The following is an 11,394-nucleotide window of genomic DNA, read 5'->3' as shown; positions in this document are numbered from 1 at the left end:
AACTCCCCCTTCAGAGATGTAATATAATTACTGGATTGTAATGTGCGACAGCATGACTAAAATAACAAGCAATCACGGCACGATAGACAGGCACGCATGATCTGTACGCCTCTAATGGTATGTAATTGCAAAGGGAAATATCCCCATTCTGATTAGACTGCTCAAGGTGGTGGATGGCAAATTTAGTGTGGATTACTCTCAAACCATTTTGTCATTAGAAATTAAAAGGGTGCTTCAGAAGAAATTATACAAATGCATTGGGCGCATCTTCAGCTAATTCAGCTACTGTGGCAATCACCCTGTGAAAACCCTCAGAAACCACTCAGAAAACCTTCAAAATGTATGTCCCTTAAGATTTAAATGTTTCAATGTATGGGCTTTGTGTGTGTGTGTGTGTGTGTGTGTGTGTGTGTGTGTGTGTGTGTGTGTGTGTTAGTTTGTGAGAATATATGTATTTATGTAAGTAAGTATGTATGCCATCCTTGAATAGTAGGCATACATGAAGTAATACAGACACATTTATAGACAGGTGAGCTAAATAGTCTGACAAATTCACCGGCTTTCACTGAAGAACCCTCAAACCGCCTGTACATCCGCTTGTAGGAACAGATGTAAAGAACCATCATCAGCCCCAAAGAACACATTCTGACACAAAACATTCTGCTCTACGTTAAATTATTAGCTCTCTGAAAAGAGATCACTGAAGAAAGCCTTCAATGAGTGTCAGACAGATAGATAGAGTGAGGGCCTTACCTGAACAGTGGGTCCACTAGGCCTTGGGTACCACATGTCTTCTCTACACGTTGCTTTTCACGCTGTCAAGGTGTCAGCAGTTTTTGGAAGTGGAGAGTGGCAGCGTATATAACCCTCACACCGTTTCCTCTTTTTTGGGTCGCCGATGAAGGACTGAGTGCAAATGGGAGAAGGGAAGTCCTTCACGTCATCCTCTCTCTCTCTCTCTTCCAGAGGGTGATCTCCATCTGAGGGGTCAGAGAGGTTTTTGACAAGTCATCGTGTGACATATACATTCATGGCCGTGCTCAAATGTTCCATCACCAATTCGAGGAGGAATGGGTCCCACTGGTCAGTGTAAGAGTCTATACTGCTGTCTGGAATTTACCTGTCTTTCTTTTAAAACTAAGAAACTAAGTCTGCAGGCTCATCATAGGGAGAGAGTTAAATGCCTAGGTTCTACCTACACATTTTCAGCTGAGATTTAACAAGGTCCAACTGAACTTGTGAGACAAAAATGTGATTGAAAATTCAGAAGCACCATCATTTTATCTGTTTACTTACTTACTTGCTTACATTTTGTTTCATATTATGTCTATAAACAACATCATATCATCAACATAATTGATGCAAAACAAGTGGATGTCAGATAGACCTTAGGTTCATCTGGATCGAGTCTTCTAGATTTCAGTTCTTCTTCCAGAAAAAGATTGCTTTTGTGTATATTCCATACACTCTTAAAAATGAATGTGTTGTTCCTTTCTCGACACAGAGATGTGTTAAAAAACAACACAAGTTGTGTTATTTTAAACACATATCGTGTAACAAATAAAAAAAGGAAACAACACAAACTGTGTTGTCCTTATCTGGACACAGAAATGTGTTAAAAACAATGCAAGTTGTGTTGTTTTCAACACATTCGCTTTAAGCGTGTACTCTTTTAGTTTCCTTTTACACTTGTACAGTTCATCTGAAATGGATTCCTGTTTAAATTCACCTTTCTCAGTGCCAGTGAAGGAAAATCCCATCAAAGGGGAGGCCCCTTGACCTGGCTCTGTAACTTTACTTGTTTCTGATCTGTATGACTCTCAAAAGACCGAATAAAGTCCAAACACCACCAGGTGAGAGTAAAATAGGATTAAAATAACAGGTGATAGAGAGAGAGACATACAAATCCAAGCACCAGATGAGACAATTCTAGGATTTTTTGTTTTCCTGAATGCTTCTCGAAACTCGAAAGTGTTCCTCTGCTGTGACTGACTGATGCCAGGAGGCAGCACTCAACAGTGTGAGGACATTGTGTGTTGTTCACAGTGTGCTGTCCCTGGAGCAGTATACTTCTTCTTACAACTTAGGAATTGAACCAATCAGCCCAAAACATGAGCAAAGACGGTATGCTAATTTACTGGTATACAAATAATTTTGCACTTAACATATTTTACATTATCTTTTTAGGGAAGGGGCCACTCTACTAAACTTTTCAGGCGGGCAGGCAGGCATAAAAAAAAGCAGAAACCACATTTTTTGTGGTGGGGGATCTGTTCAGTATTGCTAGTAAGCTAGTTGCATCCCTGGTGTGTTTCAATTGTTTTGGTCTTTTATACAATTTCTCCCTTTGTACTTGGAAATCATGGTCACTCTTTTGGCTGAAACTGTGTGTGTGTGTGTGTGTGTGTGTGTGTCACTACAAATACCAGTGACACTGGAAATATGAGTGCCCCATTCATCAGAGGAATGAAGTGTCCTTCTCTGCTGTTCTGAGGTGCGGAGGAAATGGCCATGTTTGTTCACATCACTTAGCGGAGCGGAGCGGAGATGAAGGAGGCTGGTGGGCCACTCAGCTCAGATAACAACAAGAAAAATGAAGACGGGGATGAAGCAGAGAATTTATGCAGGGGGGGGTGGGGGCCACAACAAAAACCCCTTCACTCACATACACACAGACAAAGATTCACATGCTCAAGGACACACTCCCAGACACACATACTCTTTCTCACACACACACACACACTCATACATGCATGCACACACACCCACGCCTCTTGAAGCCCTGCCAAAAAAGGAGATGAGCTTGCCTTGCGTTGCGTTGCAGCGTGATGTGGTGCAGTGTGGTATTGGGTGCACTCAGCAGGAGATAAGAGCACGTTGAGCTCCTTGCCCCTCATTACCCGCCTCTTAGGCGCTGATTTTCTGTGTGAGAGGCCCAGCGTCCCGATCTGCCGGCGGGGCTGAGGGCTTAATCAGGCTCCACCGCTTGACTGGAGAGGACGGCCAACCACCAGGCTAGTGCCTCCGCCGCTGATGCCGCCATTGCAAAGGTGTGTGTGTGGGGGAGGGGGGGGGGCCTGAGCGGTAGTGTCTGCCTCAACAGCTTGTGGGGTCAAAGATCAAAGCATGAGAGTGATCTCATCCACCAACACACACACACACACAAATACACACACAGCGCTGCTTGTAATTGGTTTGTGTCTAAAATGGGGTAGAGTGAGATGAGTGTTTTGATAATTCAGTGTTTATGATGAGCTCTCGCCTTGAGATAGTGCTTAGTAGTGGACACATGACAAAGCCCTCAAGAGCAAGCCTGTGGTGAGAGCAACAAGGAGTTCAGCATGGTATTTAGAGACATCCAATAAGATGTCTGAGGTCCAATAACCACAAAAAGTGCATTCAATTAACTTCAGATGAGTTTCCTCATCACTTTTGGTAATACAGATGGCTTGAAAACCTTGGAACACCATTAACAATGCAGTCACAGACAACACACCAAGCACAATAAACAATATAATACATAGAATATAAAGAGCAATAAAAAATCCTGTTTCTGAGAAAGTGATAAAAGTAGCCCTAATAGCTTAGTTTGGTGTGAGCTATTTAGCACTGAAACCACTTTCCTCATTTATGAAACTTAAAAAAAAGAGAAAAGGGAAGAAAAACAATGTCCAAACATCTGAATGCCATCACATGGATTTCATAAAACATTTCCTGGCCAAGTCTTCAAGATGAAATGAATCCTCCTGCAGTAAATTAAACTGTTGTTGAGGATTATGGAATGCAACGCTGCGCTGTCTGAGGAGGCTGTTGATTTGAATGTGATTTTGAGTGGCCTAGAGCGTGATTATTAGTCATCAGTGATTATGACGCTCAGTGCTTCATGGGTGTGTGTGTGTGAGGAGGAGCTGGGGGGGGGGGGGGGGGGGGGGGGGTTGGAGAAGTATTTGAGAGGTTGCTTCAACTCAGTCAATTGTTATAGCGTTATACACAAATAGCCACTTCAATAACAAAAGGTAAGGAAATGTGAGTGGGATTTAGCAAATGGACTCAACATCGGATATCAAACCCAGACTGAATGCTTTCCAGGCAGTGATGCTACCAATACACCACCAATAAGACAGCATTGCTTACATAGCCTAGTGTACACCATTCCCCAGCATTAGGTGTAAAATTACAAAAATAAGTGCATAAGTGCAAATAATTTGCATTTCAAACCACAACACAGTTGTTTGGGAACAGCATTGGTGGCATCTGGGCCCTCTGATGTTTGGAGGAACACCTTTTGATGTGTGAGTGTCATCCACTCCACAGCACTATTGTAAAGCAGAAGAGCCTGATCAGCTGAAGACTTCGCTCACTGCCTTGCACAACAGACAGACTGAGGAAGTCATTTATCCCCAGGGCCATTGAACTGCTCAATGCTTCACTTAAGGGAAGAGGAGAGACTTCTCTGCATAGTCTGTCTGCCTCTCCACCCTCTCCATGTTTGGGTACTGTCTGTACACTAGCCACTTTTTACCACTGTCTTACTGCCTCACTGTTTGCGTGCTATATTAGCACATTTGCATAACCCCTCCCTCCATCCCACAGCCGGATTGTGGCCACACTTATGCCTTTACTTAATATATATATATATATATATATATAGGAAACATAGAGGGAACAGTTCCATATTTTGTTTAGGGAGCAGACTACATCTCAAACTTAAACTTAAGTTTAAACTACCATTTAAAAACTAATGCATACATAATGAAATAACATAATTAATAATTAAATATAATTCAAAACAATGCATCCATCCTTGTGAGGGTCAGGGACAGCAGAAGAGAGTCAAGACTTTTAATAACCATCACATTCAACATACAGCCGTGGCCCACTGGTTAGCACTCTAGACTTGCAACCGGAGGGTTGCCGGTTCGAGCCCCGACCAGTGGGGCCACGGCTGAAGTGCCCTTGAGCAAGGCACCTAACCCCTCACTGCTCCCCGAGCGCCGCCGTTGTAGCAGGCAGCTCACTGTGCTGGGATTAGTGTGTGCTTCACCTTACTGTGTGTTCACTGTGTGCTGTTTGTGTTTCACTAATTCACCGATTGGGTTAAATGCAGAGACCCAATTCCCCTCACGGGATCAAAAAAGTATATATACTTATATATACAATCAAAAATGTACCTACCTCCACCTACATATTTTTGCTGTAGCATAACGTATACTGGAAAGGAGATCTACAAGAGATAGACAGGAAGAGGTGAAAACAAAAACAGACAGACAGACAGACAGACAGACAGACACTTTATTGATCCTCCAGGGGAAATTCAAGGGTCTCAGTAGCATACAGACATAACACACAACATGCACTTACAGCAGAAATGGTAAACATAAGTATAAGTGTAAACATATAACTAAACTCCACTGTACAGTAGAAGATAAGACAGATAAGAAAACTAACAAAACTAAATACTAAATACACTATATAAGTTAAATTAAGAAAAGTCCAATATGCTTGAGGGTGATCAAGCATAAGACGCTTGTAGTGACAGGGCCGGGACTGGTAAGGTGCTAAAGGGAGGGAGAGATAGAGAGAGAGATCTGTGTGTTTACTGCTGTTGATTGAAACAATTTAACACCAGTTAAAACCACTTAAATAACCATTCATCAATGGCACTGTCATTTGTCCTTTAGAGCATTCTCTTTAAATGTCTCCACCACTAACCCCCCCCCACACACACACACAATAAGCAACCCGCCCCACCCCCACACAACAAACCCTCGCCTTTCCTTCGGTCTCAAAGTTAGTGGAAGACAGCAGAATAAACTTCCTCCTCCGTCTCATGTGCAAACCTAATCACTTTCGCTTACCTCTGATCAATGCACTCCATTCCAGGCACCGCCGCTGTGTCAGACAAGTTAAGTTGTAAGAGCCCCCGCCATCCACTCCACGCCCTCCCCCCACCTCACAGAAAAAAAGAAGAAAAATGACAAAAGAAAAATGTCTCCCTCCACCCAAGCCCCCCCCCCCCCCTCTCCTCCTCTTTTTTCAGTTAAAGATAGCAATTGTATGTGGCTGGGTGTCTGTCTTACCTGTGCACCTTTGATCAGGGTGGAGTGCGGGGTGGCGTTTGATTCGGGGGGCTACTTTTGACAGCTCACGGGGGCTTGAATGGCGGCTCGGCTGGCAGCGAGAGGTGGCGGCGGTGGCGGAGGAAGCAGCCTCTCGGAAAACCAACGGGGAAGATCAGAGGAGACAGCGAGGGAGAGGGAGAGGGAGAGGGAGAGGGAGAAGTCCAGCTGGGAGAAGATCAGAAGAGACACAACTTCAACCACAGCCATTGTGTGGAACCCGACACAGTGGCTTGGGTAACTTTTTCCTCACCCCCCCCCCCATCTTTTTTCTTTCCCTTGTCTCTTTTTACCGCCCCCTCCACCTCCTGCACCTAACACCCCCCATTCCCTTCCATCTCACCTTCACTCTCTAAACTTCCTTTCAGAATTTTTGAATGCTTCACTTAAAGGTCTGTGAGGTTTTTTTTTTGTTTTGTACGTCTGGCGCCGACAAAAGAGACATGTATCCTTTTTTTCTAGACCCTTCTGTCCTGTTTGAACACTCCAGGGGTTTGGCTTTCCCTTTTCCCTCCAAGAATATCACAATTCAGCTCCTGTTTCAGGTGCTTGCCACCATAAAGGCCACACTCTCTTTGCTCAAGGGCTTATTTCAATGCCCCTTGTGCTGTGCTCACAGGCTGTGAAAAGATCTCTCTCTTGTTTGTCAATCACAATTTCTTTTTCAGTTACCAAGACATCTAAAGAGGCTCATCACATCAAGTTTTTATCTATTAAAATAATGTTCTTCATCTAATCAACCTGTTTCTGAGTTAAATGTCTCTCGTAATTAAATAATTCACATAGAATTTAAATGATAATTCACACCTGATACTTGAATTTCAATTATGCTTTATGTCTAGGCTATAATTAGAGGACTGACTGATTGGCATATAGACAACTGAGTAAATGTTCAATACAAATGAACATTACACTGTAACAATGTCTCCCTCTAGCGGCTATTTTTACAATCTACAGTACTGACGACCTAGAAATGATGGAGCAAAAAAGCCAACTAGCCTTCTTAGTACAACCTACCCTAGTGTAGTTAGTTTAGTGGGTGCTATTCTGGGTAAGTAGGCTAAAAGTAGGTAAGTAGGCTCATTTTTGAGTCCGAATCTGGAAGCCGTTCAACTGTGATCAGAATTAGCCTACTCTAGGCCTACTCTACAGCATCTGATGCATAGGCTACAAAAACATAAATTGAAATAAAACATATGTTTTAAAATATTTCATGAAAGAAAACATAATGATAGCGTGTTATTGTGACAATGATAGAGTGTTACGAGCAGTGGCTTACCCTCATAATTGTCGAGACAAAACTATTTACGCCAGGGCAGTTCGTTTTTATTTCAAAGGAACAAAGTTTGTTTTGCTGGAGGCCTAGTCAGAGAACGTCTAATAACGTAACGGGCTCTAGCCTAGTCTAGCCATGACTTATTTTGTCTCCAACCCAGTAGGTGGCGATAATTTCTCTGGGGCTGTTACACACCCGTCAAAATTATGTTAGAAGAAAACAAAGGACTTCCTGGTTATCTTTACACGACATTCACGTGTAGTGATTTTTTGGATGAAACCTCATGGATGTGTCTGAGTCCATCATGTTGAATGGCAATGACCACGAAGATGAAGAATTTAAACTCTTCCTCAGTGTGCATACCCCTGCTTTAAAGGCGTCAAACATTCCTCCGGTGTATTGGAGAAATCTGCATCTGAAACTTGCAAATGAGGTGTGTTCTTATCTCTGGCCATCTCCTAGCTAGCTCCCATATACAATCTTTTGAAAACCATAGAATCATACTTAACTTCTTCACTTTATGTTTCTGCATGTGTGCAAGTGTGGTTGACGTTACATGTAGCAAGCTGTTTTCACAATAAGCATGCTTTGTGAGGTTAACTTTATTCAGAAACCCTCTTTCAGGCAAGTTCTGCATTATGGACAAACCACGTTTTCAATTGACGTGCATTGATGTTAAAACAATTAAATTCTCATTGTAGCTTACTATGTTTACACGTCCCCAGAGATAAGTAGCTGCTAAGCCTACAAAAAAAAAAAAAAAAAAAAAAAAAACTCACGAGCAAAACTGTCAACCCAACGACATGGGTTGGGTCCGGGCTCATGCAAGCGCTGGCGGGTCTCAGATGGCTGAAAATGAGCCATTTTTGCTCACTTCGTTAGAGATTGACTGTGAAAATTAAACGCTCTTGTTTCTCTTACTTACACACCCTGGCAATGAATTATGCTGTTGTGGGCTTTTATTCGGTAATAGGCCTACCATCAAAATTTAAATAATGTGTTTGTACTCCTGGTATTTCACACCATAGACTTCAGCAGGGATGCCCAAATTCTTCCCCATCAAATCAAGGGCCAAAAATGAATGTTCAAGTCGTGGACCATTAAATTGAAATGAATGGCATGTTTGTGCAAAATTAACATTCTATAAAAAGTAGCCTAGACTATTTATTTAAGAAATACAAACACTACTCTTTTTCATATCTTTTTCATTACAGTTCATACAGTTCTTGAATTTCCCCATGGGGATCAATAAAGTATCTATCTATCTATCTATCTACATCATGAAATGCATCCATTAAGCTGTTTTAAGAAGTAGAAATATGCGATGTATCTGAAGCAATGAAAATCTTTGAAGAAAAACATATGGAGCACTTATTTGTCTTGGAATAGAGTTATTTGCATCAATATGTATATAGAACACATGCCCCTATGGGACAAATTGATACATTTTTCAGAACAATCTTTTTTTCTCTCTCTCCAGGAAGGGAGGCATACTTAAATGGAAAACATATTTTTAAAAAATTGTTGTGCAAAATGTGTTTCCATAAATATAAATATGCATACAATATTAATACACATAAGAAATAATAAAAATATTAATACAAATAGATTTGATTGAGCAATGACAATTGGACCATTCAGATTAGCTACTAGCTTCAGTTGTGCCTGCAGGTGTAGCCTGCGGCCATAGCCTATGCAAAGTGTGTACCATCAGGCTACTAACAAGAGATCATTTCCCCTGGGTATTCTTCCCACCCAGCACTCTGTCCCATTAACTGCATGACCGTAGTTTATTTACAATTTTCTGTAAAATCAACTTGACGCAGAACTATACGTACGCAAACTGCGCATGCACACCTTTTGTTTGAGCAGGAGAGAGAATAACAGTACACACAGGAGAGATTTTTACAATTTTCTGTAAAATCAACTTGACGCAGTACTATACGTGCGCAAACTGCGCATGCACACCTTTTGTTTGAGCAGGAGAGAGAATAACAGTACACACAGGAGAGATTTTTACAATTTTCTGTAAAATCAACTTGACGCAGAACTATACGTGCGCAAACTGCGCATGCACACCTTTTGTTTGAGCAGGAGAGAGAATAACAGTACACACGCAAAGTTGTAGGCTAGGCTACTTGTTGCTTTATTATGTTTCACACAAGCTTACGTCACAGACCACTTGGAGTTTTGGTTGATTTGACCATCAGTTAACTTCAAAACAGGCACTTTACTTTAGATAGACAACACATCATAGGAGTGATTACCGTCAGAATTTGACACCTGATATGTTTAGTGTTCTAAAGACATGAAATAGCCTGTTATAGTTAGGCCTACTAAATTGATAGCCAAGGATCCAGAAGTGAACACACAAGGATGATGACTACAAAAACAGTGCTTTCATTATACAAATGAACATGATAAAATACTTTTTTAACCCTTGAGCCAGCTCCTTTCTATTTGATCTCAATGGCGATGCAGCATTTGTTTGCACCAACTGCTTGATGGTATACCTTATTACCGCCTGCCTGGTTACCTCCGAAAAACACCCACAAACGATGCCCCTATGTTTGTGTGAAAGAATATGCTCGAGCTAATATCCTGGAGAGGCAAAGAGGCAGGCATGGGAATCAATAAGACACACCAGCTTTTCAACCAAACAACCAAATCTTCTCAAAAAGCTTTAAGTGTAGGCACCTATGCATCAAACTCAGAATGCTTGACATTTGAATGTATCAACATGTAGAACATCCAATGAAGAGAACAGTAAATAATTGGACGTTCAATCAAGGATCATTGTATACAAGGAAAGTAAAACATTTGTAATGAGATCTTTCTAAAGAGCTAAAGAGTTCCCATCGGGACAGCACATTTTCAGACACTTCAGTGTGTGTGTGTGTCTCTGTCTGTGTCTGTGACTGTAAATGAGACAGAAAGTAAGTAACCCAAAGACAATTCACAGGCGCTTACAGAGTAATAACAGAGGGATACACTCAGATACAGGATAATGCAACTTTCAGAGTGAAAAGCTTCCTCTTCAGAAGGAGTAATTATAGCCCAGTAGCCTACATGGGTATCGACTCCCAGCGAGCATGATTTGTCATTTTTCAGGTATTTGATGCTGGGGAAGTCTTTGGCATTATGCAAGTTGACGACAGTGAAGAGCAGGAGGAAGAGGAAGAGAATTCCGAAGTGGAGAGAAAGAAATCCAATCCTGAAATAGTTTACAAAGTGATCGTCACCAGTGAGAGTGGCCTGCAAGCTTCTGCTCCCACCAGGTGAGGTGGCCAGAGCTATGCATTTGGTTGCATTTGGAAATTGTAGTGGTGTTGTGGTATATACTGTATTTACAGAATATAAAAACACAGTTTATGTACAGTTGGTTTCCAAGCATTCATTTAATGGTTTCAAAGTACATCACTTGTTTCAAAGCATTCATTAATGAATGAAACTGAATATGTTGCACATATCCTTTGGAAAAAAAAAATAGTGTGTGTTTACATTTGAATGGTAGTCATGCTATATAGCCTGGAGACCAGGCTATAGTATTTTAGCCTGTTGTTCTTTTACATTACATTACATTTGGCTGACGCTTTTTAGCCAAAGCGACTTACAACATGGTAAACAGCTTAAAGTTCTTATTGTCACATTGTTGTTTGGCCTGCATAAGAATTATCCTAAGAATAAGAATGATTGTGAATGCTCTAAGTAAGTAATTCTTTAGTATTAAGCAACATAATGTTTCTGGTGTGTGCCTTTAGTGTTTTCTTAGTGGACCATGCATGGACATATCGTGTGGAGACAGCAAGGCAGCAGCTAGAGCAGGTTCCCGGTCTGCTGGCACGTATGGCCAGCTTAATGGGCCTGGACTTCCATGGTGAGGTTCCTGACCCTGACACAGTGGACCAAGTGCTGGAGGACATGTGGCTGTACAACCAGACATATCATCTGTCTCACGGGGTGAGTGCCATTATATACCTATTTGTGTCTTCGACGGGA

The 11,394-nt window shown here is 41.7% G+C and overlaps 2 protein-coding genes across 5 annotated transcripts in view; one reads left to right on the top strand and one right to left on the bottom strand.

The window, feature by feature from the left end:
• The window catches only part of tfec (transcription factor EC), a 63,203-nt gene extending 62,358 nt beyond the window's left edge, over positions 1–845 (bottom strand). For 2 of the 4 annotated variants that reach the window (XM_042079390.1, XM_042079393.1), the window contains exon 1: positions 754–844. In XM_042079390.1, coding sequence (XP_041935324.1) covers positions 754–789 — 36 coding nt within the window. In that variant the 5' untranslated portion in view covers positions 790–844. Of the gene's footprint in view, positions 1–753 lie in introns of all 4 variants that reach the window. The other 2 variants (XM_042079392.1, XM_042079391.1) reach the window with 2 other exon arrangements.
• Positions 846–7,624: 6,779 nt separating this feature from the next.
• The window catches only part of ttll12 (tubulin tyrosine ligase-like family, member 12), a 40,597-nt gene continuing 36,827 nt past the window's right edge, over positions 7,625–11,394 (top strand). The window contains exons 1-3 of the mRNA XM_042078565.1: positions 7,625–7,828; positions 10,507–10,673; positions 11,157–11,355. Coding sequence (XP_041934499.1) covers positions 7,679–7,828; positions 10,507–10,673; positions 11,157–11,355 — 516 coding nt within the window. The 5' untranslated portion in view covers positions 7,625–7,678. The remainder of the gene's footprint in view (positions 7,829–10,506; positions 10,674–11,156; positions 11,356–11,394) is intronic.

The sequence above is a fragment of the Alosa sapidissima genome, chromosome 22, assembly GCF_018492685.1.
Source record: "Alosa sapidissima isolate fAloSap1 chromosome 22, fAloSap1.pri, whole genome shotgun sequence".
NCBI classification, from domain to species: Eukaryota; Metazoa; Chordata; class Actinopteri; order Clupeiformes; family Clupeidae; genus Alosa; species Alosa sapidissima.
The sequence above is the reverse complement of the archived record's forward strand: the minus strand, read 5'-3'. Positions and strand labels throughout refer to the sequence as shown.